The sequence below is a fragment of the Lathyrus oleraceus genome, chromosome 2 (genome assembly GCF_024323335.1).
Source record: "Lathyrus oleraceus cultivar Zhongwan6 chromosome 2, CAAS_Psat_ZW6_1.0, whole genome shotgun sequence".
NCBI lineage: Eukaryota > Viridiplantae > Streptophyta > Magnoliopsida > Fabales > Fabaceae > Lathyrus > Lathyrus oleraceus.
The window spans coordinates 6,636,440-6,649,339 of record NC_066580.1 but is presented as its reverse complement, the minus strand read 5'-3'; the positions used below and the strand labels follow the sequence as shown (position 1 = coordinate 6,649,339).

Sequence of the window (12,900 nt, the reverse complement as noted above, 5' to 3'; positions counted from 1 at the left end):
TTAATTAATTAATCAAAATCAAATAAAAAACCATATATTAAAAAATTCCCAAATAATATTGTGTTCACCTAAACAAATCTTTTAAAATCAAAATATTAAATACACAAAAGTTATGTCATAAAACTTTCATACATATATACCTTTTTAAAGTAAAAAAAATTAAAAAAAATCCTAAAATGAAAATAATACATTATAACAGCTAATCAACTTTTTCTATACTAGAAATTGTTACCATAAAAATCGCCATAGTTATCTGTTACTTGTCACATTGCCGTGATTTTGAGTCACATTCAATCTTAATTAGTTTAAAAAAATGAATAATTACCATAAAACGGTTTATATAATGAAATGTGTAATTGTGACCATATTAATAACTGTTATAAATTGTAATAAAAATAACAGTTGTCTTTTGTATGAAAAACGTTATCCCTATATAAAGGTTGAATAATTGCAGAGAGATTCTCGTGTGACAACAAATTTGGCTTCAATTTCTTCAAAGATTCCTGTCTCTGCAATGGCAGGGGTCGATGGAGATACATTTCCTGTTCATACTAAGGACCATGAATCCAAACTTTCAATCAAAGGTTAACTTTTTCTTGTATATATACTAGTCATCATTTTCATGTTCATGTTCATGTTCATGTTTACGTTTATGTTTATGTTCGTGCATTGTCTCATTGTTCTTGATTGATATGGCTTTCATATTGTTGTTTTTGAAGGAGTAATTTTATTCTAATATGTTATAGGTTTGTTATGTGAAGAAACTTTCATTTTCATGGTGTGATATTGTAGACATTAAGGTGTTTGATAAGATGTTTGAATGAAAAATGATTTTGACAAAAGTACTGTGCCAGAGTGATTTTTATAAAAGTTTTAAATGGTAGTTTTTGTCAAAATTGGATTTGACAAAAATCACTCTCATAGTGATTTTCCTAGAATTTGTTAAAACTGTGTTGGATTGTTTTGATTCTCTGATTAGATGTTTGGTCGAGCCTTGAGTTTGACAAAATCACTAAGCCACCATGATTTTTGTAGAAGCTTCAAATTGAGTTTTTGTCAAAACCATGGTGGCTTATTGTGACTCGTTCGACCTCAATGTGAACCAAAATATGAATCCTATGTGGTTGCAATTTTGATGTCATACAAGTTCGACCTGAAATTGAGCTTTTGTCAAATCCATGGTGGCTTATTGTGATTCGTTCCCAGATTAGCTAGGTTGTGTAGATTTCTTTGACAATAAATATTTCAGATTAAAAGAGTATATGTGTCTCTGTTGATGTTTGTTAACTTGTCATTGTTATGTTTTAATGTTTATATTCAAATTATTACGCGAGTCAGTGTCAGTGTTATGGTTGATGTTTATTGTTAACTTGACATTGTTATGTGTGTTTGAAACTAAAGCTAGAGATTGTTTGATGCAGATGATGATGATGAGACAGAAGTGAATGATTCACCTATAGAACAGGTGAGACTAACAGTGTCAATAGCAGACGACCCTTCACAACCAGTACTTACATTTAGGACATGGGTTATTGGTTTGGGATGTTGCATTGTCCTTTCCTTTGTAAACCAATTTTTTGGGTACAGAAACAACCCTCTATATGTCTCTACTGTGGCAGCACAGATTGTTTCTCTCCCAATTGGAAAACTAATGGCTGCATCACTTCCTACCACAGTATATAAATTTCCCTTCATCAATTGGTCTTTCACATTGAATCCTGGACCATTCAATTTGAAGGAACATGCCCTCATTACCATCCTTGCTTCTTGTGGATCTAGTCCTTATGCCATTAACATTATCGCCATTGTTAAGGCTTTTTACCACAGAAGTATCAATCCAATTGCTGCACTTTTGCTAGCATTGACAACTCAGGTGAAAGTTTTTATTTTGTTAAATATTAAAACGTTTTTTCCAATTAATATAATAATCATCCAAAGTAATGATTTTTTTTGTTCATGAATTTTTTAGATGCTTGGTTATGGATGGGCTGGTATTTTCAGAAGGTTCCTTGTGGACTCTCCCTACATGTGGTGGCCTTCAAATCTTGTCCAGGTGTCTCTATTCAGGTATTTCTTTATTTTTTCTATCATTCTCTTTGTGTGTGCAAATTCTTTCATGTTAATTTGAAATATTTAAAGCTAACTAACCACTACTCTGTCCTTAAATATAAGACCGTGCTTTGATTTACTTTAGAACAGCGGTAGTAACACATTTTTGTGGAATGTTTATTGTTCATGAATGTTGTATATTTAAAACAACTATGTATCATATTTAGTCATGGTTATTTATTAGAGATCATATTTAAAATCTACACTTTTTGTAAGTGTGTATGTGATTATATTCAATGTTATTAGCAGTTTTAATGTGTCTGTGTGTAGTATTTGAATGTGCTTCATATATTTATTGTTTAGAATTATGATGTTGATTTTTCGTTTTTTCTCAATGGTCAATGAATCTTGAATGACACAGAGCATTTCATGAAAAAGAAATTAGGCCTAAAGGAGGAAGCACAAGGCTGCAATTCTTTCTCCTGATCTTTGTTGCTAGCTTTACTTATTACACTATTCCAGGCTACTTTTTCCAATCATTAACATGCATCTCTATTGCTTGCTTGATATGGAAGAAATCTGTCTTTGCTCAGCAGATTGGTTCAGGAATGAGTGGTCTCGGCATTGGTTCATTTACCTTTGATTGGAATGTTGTTGCTAGTTTCACAGGAAATCCTTTGCCTGTTCCTGGTTTTGCCATCATCAATCAGCTTGCTGGATTTTTCATATATCTCTATATTGTGATTCCCGTTTCCTATTGGAACAATTTTTATGAAGCCAAAAAATTTCCCCTGATTAGTTCTCACACATTTGATTCTACTGGTGCAGTATATAATGTAAGCAGGGTTCTTAATCCAAAAACCTTTGACCTTGATTTGGATGGTTATAACAATTACAGCAAACTCTATCTTAGTATCATATTTGCATTTGACTATGGATTGAGTTTTGCAATTCTCACTGCCACCGTTTCTCACGTTTTCCTCTTCCACGGAAAGTATGTTTCCTTATATTCCACATTCTTCGATTACGTATTATTGATGCAATTTTTATAATTAACCATCTAACTATATATATTCTGGTGACTGTGAATTTGAAAGAGAGATTCTTCATATGTGGAGGAAGACAACAGCTTCACTAAAACAACAAGCTGGAGACGTGCATACAAGAATCATGAAGAAAAACTATGCACAAGTCCCTGAGTGGTGGTTCATGACAATTCTAGGCCTTATGATTATTCTGTCCTTGGTATGTTGTGAAGGCTTTGGCAAGCAGCTCCAACTTCCATGGTGGGGATTCTTACTTTCCTTAGTAATTGCATTGGTTTTCACTTTGCCAATTGGTGTCATTCAAGCAACAACAAACCAGGTAAATTTTTCTTTTTTAATCCTCCGGTTTCTTTGTAAGGGGCCCTAAAAAAAAAAGCTAAAACATGTTGCTACTTTTTATGCAGCAACCTGGGTTAAATGTGATCACAGAGTTGATCATTGGGTTCATTTACCCCGGGAAGCCTCTTGCTAATGTCGTCTTCAAGACTTACGGATACATCAGCATGTCGCAGGCGCTTACTTTTATTGGTGACTTCAAATTAGGCCACTACATGAAAATTCCTCCGAGATCTATGTTCATAGGACAGTTGGTAGGAACTGTGGTTGGTACAGTTGCAAACTTCGCCACAGCATGGTGGCTTCTAACAAGTATTCCAAACATATGTAACGTAGATTTGTTGCCAGAAGGTAGTCCTTGGACTTGTCCCGGCGATGATGTGTTTTACAATGCTTCGATCATATGGGGAGTAATAGGACCACAGAAAATGTTCACCAAGGAAGGAATTTACCCTGGAATGAACTGGTTTTTCCTCATCGGTCTACTTGCGCCTGTTCCAGTTTGGTTCCTAGCTCGCAAATACCCGAACCACAAGTGGATTGAACTCATCAACCTGCCACTTATCTTTTCAGGTGGCTCGAATATACCACCAGCTAGAGCCGTGAACTATCTTTCTTTTGGAGTTGTTGGAATTTTCTTCAATTTCTATATTTACAGAAAGTACAAGACATGGTGGGCTAGACACACTTACATTCTCTCAGCTGCTTTGGACGCTGGTATTGCTTTCATGGGTGTGTTACTCTATTTTGCGCTTCAAGGTTACGATATCAGCGGTCCAGATTGGTGGGGTCGTCCTGGAGATGATCACTGCCCCTTGGCTACTTGTCCTACAGCTCCTGGTGTGATAACCGAGGGATGTCCTACCTTTTAAACTCCATTGTTGCATTCTGTCTTATCATCATTGGTCTCAAGAATAATTAACCAGTGTTGTTAATCGTGGAAAATAATTGATTGTTCAAAGTGCTGCTATTGCAGTTACTTGATAGCACTTTGTTCAATTTCATAACCACTATTAGACAACGTTGTAGTTAACATGGTTTGTGATTTGTAATTTCTATTTTTTCTAAGTTGTATAAATACATTAGAAAAGGTCAACATGGTGTACAGATTGCAAAATTGTTTCAACAAACCATTTCTTTACTTCTGTCCATTGAATTCACAATAGCCACAAGCACAATGGTTGTTGAAGTGTGGATGCATTCAATGACAATTCTCATTATTTCTAAGGGCTTCTACTTAGGCAATGTAACAATTTTATGACAAGTATGCTACCAAGTTATAAAAGCTAAAAAGGGCAAGAGTTAATACTCAACCATATGACCTCTCAAACACATTCCAATTTCCACCTTCCGATTGCTAAATGATGTGTCTGCGTTACATTTTAACACTGCAATTGGAAATACAAATTTTATTTAGTCATTAATCTCATCTTCCATAGACTTATAGTAGAAATTTGACTTCTAATAATAATATGATACAAATCTTATTAAAGTTGAACAAAAAACAATATAGTCTGAACAATAAATTGTGTGAAGAAATATAAATTTTTAAATAAGAAAGATTAAACTTATGATAACAAATTTATTTTGTTACACTTTGTATTATTTTTTATGGTGATGTTATTACTTTTGTTTATATATTAAACAAATTTATAAGAAGTTACATATTAAAATATAAATGGAGTATAACGAATATGTCATAGACCTTTCATTTGAATGTGGTTAATTATTATTCTATTTTAATCACCTACAATTTATTTGTACCTTACCTTCATTGTGATTTTAGTAACAACTCCTCTAAATTAGGAGTAACAATCACAATATTATTTTCTGATATTTCTACGGTTCTCCACCTCATTCACAATTTGAAATATTCAAATTTTAGACGAATACAAAATAATATTTAGCAAGTTCAATCAGTGTTGGAACTTATTACCTGACACAACCTTGGTTAACATATATGTAGCATTCTCATCAGTGTGTACCTTTGTAAGAAAAATATGACATTTCTCTACAATACCCGTACAAAATGATATCTTACATCGATATGTTTGGTGCGAGCATGAGGAACCCGATTCTTACCTAAATGAACCTCAATTTGGCTATCACAATTCAGATCCACATATTCTTGCTTAATCCCCAAATTTTCTAGAAGACCCCACAACCACAATGCTTCCTTCACTCCTTTATTACGACCATGTAATCGACCTTTATAGTAGATAATGTCATTGTAACTTGTAACATTGATCTCCAACTAACTAGAACACCATGTATTTTAAATACATAATCAGTAGTAGATCGTCATCTATCTAGACCTCTAGCATGATCAAAATCAACAAAACTATTCAACTGACATGAATCTCACCAAAGCACAACCAGGTGCCAACAGTATCCTTTAAGTACCTTAAAACTCATTTTATTGCTTCCCAATGTTCCTTTCTCGGATTTTCCATGAGTATACTAACAAGACTAACCACTTGTGAAATATATGGACGTGTACACACCATGCCGTACATTAAATTTTCAACTGCAGTAGCATAAGGAACATATTTCATGTATGCCTTATCTTCCACTATAATGGGAGATTGTTTACTAGAGAGCTTAAAGTGTGGAGGCACCACAAATTTAGCATCTTTCATTTCAACCCTTTTAATTACCTATTCAATGTAGCATTTTTTACTCAAGAATAATTTTTGGTTTAATCTTTCTTTTCTGATCTCTATCCCAATATTTTATTAGCAACTTTTAAGTCTTTAGTCTCAAACTCCTCACTATGATGAGTTTTTAACCTATCTATCTCCACATTGCTCTTTGAAGCAATGAGCATGTCATCCACATAGAATAGAAGATAAATATAATCACCTCCACGAAGCTTACGAATGAATACACAATAATCATAATTGCTTCTAGAGAAACTTTAACATAAATAAGTCAAATCGTTTGTACCAGTAACGAGGATATTGCTTCAATCCATAAAATAATTTTCTCAAGCGACATAACTGGCGCTCTTTACCGTGTAACAAGATTGTCTTCACATCAAGTTGTTCTAATTCAAGATCATCATGAGCAACAAGACTTAATAGCACCCGAATAGAAGTATGTTTTACTACTAAAAAAATATCTCATTCTAATCAACCCCTTATTTTTGTAAAAATCTATTAACCATTAGTCTAGCCTTATGCCTTACACTATGAGACTTGTTAGAATCCTATTTTCTTATGTACACTCACTTACAACCAATAGCTTCCCATGAGCGATGGGGTCACCTCTCATGTCTTGTTCTTATGAAGAGATTGAATTTCTTCTTCCATAGCAATCAACAAAATCTCTTTATTTTTGTCTTTGATAGCTTGCTTGAAGGTGAGTGGCTCATCATCTTCAACTCAGAATGCATATTCCACCAAGTTTACATGCTCATAATGCCTCAGAGGTTTGTCGGACCCAAACTTCTAAACTAGTTTATAATTCCTCTTTGGCCTAGTGTTATCCAATATTCATGTTGTTGTTGTTATAATGTATGTGTATTTTCCTATTGAACCTCCTCATTATCAATTTCATCGTCCTCCTCATTATGAGTAACACCAGGATGATCCACCTGAACATGACTAAAATTTGGCTGGTGTTTAGATTTTATGTCAACTACTTGATTTGACATTTTAACATCACCATCATTAGGCAGCATATATTTTTAATCAAAGGTAAAATTCCTACTAATCACAAACTTAGAATCTTCTAAACTCCAAAGACGGGTAGTCTTTGATCCATTTTTCATATCTTAGAAAGATAGTTTTCTTGACTTTATTATCAAGTTCGTTATCCTTGATGTGATAATATGTTGTGCATCCAAAAAAATTTAGTGTATCATAATCAATATGTTCGCCTAATCACACCCTATAAGGCGTATCTCCATCTAAACTAAAATATGGGAATCTATTTACCTTGTAACAAGATGAAACAACTATTTATGCCTGTCATTCTTGATCTAACTTAGAATTAGAGCGCATACACCTTGCTTTCTCAAGAAGTGTATTGTTCAGTCTTTACGCGACTCCATTATGTTGTGGTGTGTCTCTGACTGTCTAGTATCTTACAATGCCTTATTGATCATAAAAATTCTGAAAGATCTCTCTGTATATTCTGTACCATTTTTGGACCTTATAGTTTTCAACTTTCTACCTGTTATATTCTCCACCATTGCTTTTCAACATTTGAAAATACCTCGTTCTTACGCTTAAAAAATAAATCCAAGCATACTTAGATGATCATCAACAAACCTAACAAAGTACCCGGAACCACCCTTAGAAGCAAGAATATATGGATTTTAGTTGTGATAGCCAAAGTGTGATTTATTTGACTAAGAATCTAGTTCATCATACTCGCATCAACCATATTGATGCAAGATATCATTTTGTACTGGATGTTGTAGAGGAATGTCATATTTCTCTTACGAAGATACACATCGATTAGAATCTCGCAAATATGCTAATCAAGGTTGTGTTAGATAGCTAGTTTAAACGATGCTTGAACTTGTCAAATATTATTTTATATTCGTCCAAAATTTGAATATTTCAAATTATGAACGAGGTGGAGAATTGTAGAAATGTCATGAAAGAATATTGTGATTATTACTCCTAATTTAGAGAAATTATTATTAGAATCACAATACAGTAAGATAATCAGAAATTATAGATGATTAAAATAAAATAGCAATTTAACCATCATTCAAATCAAATGAGAGGCGCATGACATATTTGTTATCCTCCGATCATATTTTAGCATGTAACTTCTTATAAAATGTCATGATACAAATAGAACTAATAACATCAACAACAAAAAACCAATACAACATGTAACAAAGAAAAAAATTTATCATAAATTTAAACTTTTTTCTTTAAACATTTATAAACAGATATAATAGTAAACATACCTATTGGTTCGAGACACGAAATCATAGTATCTTATTGCACTGTGTCTGCAGTAATTCGCCAGCCCGGAGAGGTTCTAGTTCTAAGTTCATCCGATCTCCACCTATTTTTATGTTCCAATGTATCTTTTATCTTAAAATAACATGCGACGGACAAATGTTTCCTCATGTAAAACTTGAATTACACCCAATTTTTTAGCCCAAAATGTTTCCGTGAGAATAGTATTTAGCTTTGACTATTCGAGTACCTAGAGATTTGTAGTTTGTTACTAACATCCACAAGTTGAATGCAAACAAATTCCTAAAACTCATACCTAATTTGTCTCATAATAACCAACAAATAGTATAATTTTCACCATTTTTTAAATCCATCAAAACGAATTCATCATCTTATGAATTTCCTTGTACTTAGCACATTTCTATTACAATCTTTAATAAATTTAAAAAATGATTTGTTTCTAATTCTATGTTCTCAATGAAATACTAACCGGCACAGTGTTAACAAGTTCATTATGTGATTGGTCGGAGACATTCATGTTGAAAAACACCGCAGCTTAACTATTAGATTAAATAGCTAAAATTTTCAAATTTATCTTCTCAAAAAAAAAATCAAATTTATCTAAAAATTGTTTCTGCTTGATCATTAATGTAATGGACAGTAACAACTAACAATCTATTAATTATTGAAATTTAACTTTAATAATAATTTATTAATAGCAATAACACTGCTTTGAGATACTCCTAGAGATAACTTGATCCCTCCTTAAGAGTTAAAATATTTTGGATTATTTTTTTCATAACTGCCTCCATTTAAAATAAAAAATTATTCCATTTTTTGCCCTTGTAAAGTTGCATCTTAAAGGAGTACACATTACAATCATAAAGCCATTGGATGAACCTACAGAAGGGTAACGTGACTAAATTGTTTCTTCAAAATAACAATGTCTCAAGCAATGCAAGAAAAGTCAAATACAATATACCTACATAAAAGATGCGAAAAAACTCAATAAACAACGTTTCTGATGTCAAAATCTCTATTCCCTAATTGTTTGTCATGAATATCCGGCATATGCGTCATTATATGCCTAAACATCATCCACTTGCAAAGTAAATTGGATACAAATGGAGACAACGAGGGCCGAGATCAGTTGAAGAGCCCTGGGTTTAGCCAATCCCTGAAAACACAGTCGAGTCAATTATAGCCGCAGATACAAAAACATAGGAGAGGAGAAGAACCTACTTGCTTATGTCATCAAGGTGATCATCAAAATCTACAATGTCGCGCCATTTCTCAGACGAAATATAATCCAACAAGATCAGATTCGCAGATGGCTCTTTGAGAGAGAATCGGGTGTTTGCGTCTGATTGAACCAACTTCCAGTTCTTAGATGCATCCCTAACATAAAGCTAAACCATAAGAAAAAGGGAAGCTATGTTAATGCAACCAACAAAAAGATGTCTCTACATCATATCGTAAAAAATGCTTTCTGGATGCACAATGAATTTCATAACAAGAAACAAAGGGCACGGATGAAACCTTATAGTGGATTGAGATTGCAAGACGTTACGATAAATAGCCCACACATTGTCAAATGCAAAAAGGACCAAAAGATACATATTCTAATTGAAAGAAAGTGTTCTTAGGTCTGCACGGGACAAGTCCTCGAGGATTTCTAGATATTCGACAATCCCAGATAATATTCACCCCTAAATTCGACTCTGATCCACCCTAAATTTAATATTTACCATGAAAACAAATGTTGAGAACACAGATAGCTTCGCAACATGTATAACTCAACAACTTTGTTTATTGATTTTAACTGTCATATACTATAACTAAACATAATCAAGAGAAACTCAGATAAAACTCATAAATCAGCTATGATATGAAAACCAATTAGAGCCCTATATGAATGAGGTTTCCAATACTAATAACATTACTAACCTGCATTACAGCACCACTACTCTTGCTCTTTTTCAAACCTTCAAGCTTCTTGTTATCTAACTGCAAATAATAAAAACAACAAAAAAATGAAAAACAAAAACTACACAATTCAAAACCAAGATCAACCAAAAATCACATGACATACCAATAGAATAGCAGCTTGTGGAAAGTATCTAGAGATGTGATCACCAATATTCTTCGCCACACCGCCGAGTTCAAATTCATCAGACCTCTCATTGGCGTGAAAGTAACCAACTATGTTCAATCCTTTAGCAGAAAAATATTCATCTATCTACATCACACAAAAAAATAGTAATCAGAAAACTGTGAAGAATCTAAAATCTAAAATAAACAAAAAGTGAATTAACTGATAAACCTAGAAGAATCAAAGATCAACCCAATTGATTAATTTGTATGTTAATTAAGAAAGTGTATGTTTTTATGAATTATTTGACAGATAACGATTTGGGGTTAGAATTGAATTGAATGAGGAAAAAATTATAAACCCTAGGAGAGAGAAAAGAGAGGTACCAGAATTAGAGAGATCTCCAATTGAGGAAGAAGAGGGATTTGAGAATGGAAAAGAGGGACGGCATCGGTGATCTCGACGGTGTCGTTGGAAGAGGAGATTCGGCCGATCAAGACGCCGTTGACGGCGGATGTAGGGTGTTTGAGGGAGTGGAGGACGAGTTTGATGTAAGCGTTCTGTGTAACCTCGTACTTCAAATCGGTGCTTCCCATGTTTCTGATGAGTGAGGATTCACTGAAATAAAACACAACACAGTTACACGAACGTTGTTGAGTTTCTTATGTTGTGTTTGTTTGGACTACGATGTTGTTGGTTTTGGTGTTCTTAACTTGTGAAATTGTTATAGCGACGTCGTATTGTTGTAAAGTCAAAGGTAAATCACGCATGAGTCGTGATTTTTTTAATTGGTGGGTTGTGTCACTGTATATGGGCCCAATAAGACAAGTGTGGCATAAATAAGAGGAAAAATCTAGAGAATTTTATGAGACACCACAAATCTTATATTGGTCCCCCACATAATTTTTATACGGGAGTTTCTTAATGCAGACTAGATATTTCTACTGTATCACGTGAATTTTCAAAAATACCTCTTATTTTTTGAGATGCATCTTTGGAGGTACTTTTTTCACACTCAAGTAAGGTCATTCTGAGAGACGTCATATATGTTAGGTAATTTTTATTTTGGATATGCATCTCTGAAATATTTTAAGAAAACTTTGATTATTTACAGTTCAGTAGAAATTTCGGAGACGCATCTCCTGAATTATGGACGGCATTTTGAACGGCTCATTCAACAATAAAAGTCGAGATTGGTCGGACCATTTTATATAAAGGATGCAAGAGTTCGAGAAATTGAGCAACATTGAAAGAGAATCAAATGCACAAAAGTTTAAGGGGTACCACCAATATGTTTAGTCGGAGATATGTGTTTCGATTCATTTTAATTACTTATTTTATCGGATAAATAAGTGTATGTAATTGTGTCTCGATATAAATGAAGTGTTATATATTCACCATTTGTTCATATTTTGTCTTAATGCATTTTTTATCTTCCCCCACAACAACATTTGTGTTTTTTGTATATGAAAAAACAGGTTATGTTATAGGTTCTGTATTGAAACTAGTTCAGGAGAATTTCCGAAAATGCATCTCCAGAACAAGATAATAGATTGCAGTTCCGGAGATATATCACCGGAATCAACATGTCAGTAATTGAGTGGTCCATATTGATTTATGGCTTCTATAAATTAAGGTATTTTTATGTTATATTTCACATAAAGTGGAAATGTCTCAAATGTCGTCACTAAACATTGACTTGTATGTCGCAAATGTCTCCTTCTCCAACGGAGCTCCTGGACGCACGTTCAAGCTCAACGACTTCACTTCCTTCAATGATATCAAAGACAAAATCCATTATCTCCTACCTTACGGAGACAATCGAAAGATTAAAAAACTCGAGTACAGTTCACCGTTGATTGGCAACGGAGGGAAGATTGAGTTTAGAAAATTTGAGCTCAAGACACAAGCGGATGTAAGGGCTATGTGGAATATGTTTTTCCATTTCAAAACAAAAGTTTCGCTCGAGATGGAAGCGACGATTTCAAGATCGGTCGAAGATATTCTTAAGATGTTGAAGCATCCACTTGGATATTGAAGTGTAATACTGCATTATATGTTGAACTCATCCATGTAATCCTAATTTTATTTTATGAATCTTAATTTCAATTTGAAAATATTTCTTGGTTTTGGATCTGGTATTGATGCCTCTGTCTTACAAAAATGTAACTACGGGTAATTTCCGGAGATGCGTCTCCGGAATAAAATAAATCAAATAATAGGACTACACTCTGAATGGTCTCACTTGGGTGTATGTTGGGGTGCATCTGGAGATGCATCTTTGGAAGTCAGAGGCATTTTTGGAAATTCGCATGGTGCGGTAGAAACTTATAGGGTGCGATAAGAAATGCCCTTTTATATTACCATACATACTCCTCTCATTTCTTTTTATTATTCAAACATTTGAAAAAAGAGTTTCAGACGCAAATAATTTGATAGTTCATACAAAAAAAAA

The 12,900-nt window shown here is 33.6% G+C and overlaps 2 protein-coding genes across 3 annotated transcripts; one reads left to right on the top strand and one right to left on the bottom strand.

Annotated features, from left to right (window-relative positions):
- The first annotated feature begins 378 nt into the window (after window positions 1–378).
- LOC127117564 (oligopeptide transporter 1) lies at window positions 379–4,572 on the top strand. 2 transcript variants are annotated; one of them, XM_051047623.1, is made up of 6 exons: window positions 379–584; window positions 1,422–1,873; window positions 1,970–2,067; window positions 2,471–3,043; window positions 3,147–3,414; window positions 3,500–4,572. In XM_051047623.1, the coding sequence occupies exons 1-6, from the start codon at window positions 515–517 to the stop codon at window positions 4,301–4,303; spliced, it is 2,265 nt and encodes a 754-aa protein (XP_050903580.1). In that variant the 5' UTR covers window positions 379–514; the 3' UTR covers window positions 4,304–4,572. The 2 variants fall into 2 exon arrangements, with proteins under 2 accessions (XP_050903580.1, XP_050903581.1); XM_051047624.1 differs by having other exon boundaries at window positions 385–584; window positions 1,425–1,873.
- Window positions 4,573–9,248: 4,676 nt separating this feature from the next.
- LOC127117565 (ER membrane protein complex subunit 8/9 homolog) lies at window positions 9,249–11,199 on the bottom strand. Its single transcript, XM_051047625.1, has 5 exons — window positions 10,832–11,199; window positions 10,446–10,592; window positions 10,301–10,360; window positions 9,596–9,762; window positions 9,249–9,530 (listed from the first exon to the last, which is right to left on the bottom strand). The coding sequence occupies exons 1-5, from the start codon at window positions 11,039–11,041 to the stop codon at window positions 9,500–9,502; spliced, it is 615 nt and encodes a 204-aa protein (XP_050903582.1). The 5' UTR covers window positions 11,042–11,199; the 3' UTR covers window positions 9,249–9,499.
- Between the last annotated feature and the right edge of the window lie 1,701 nt (window positions 11,200–12,900).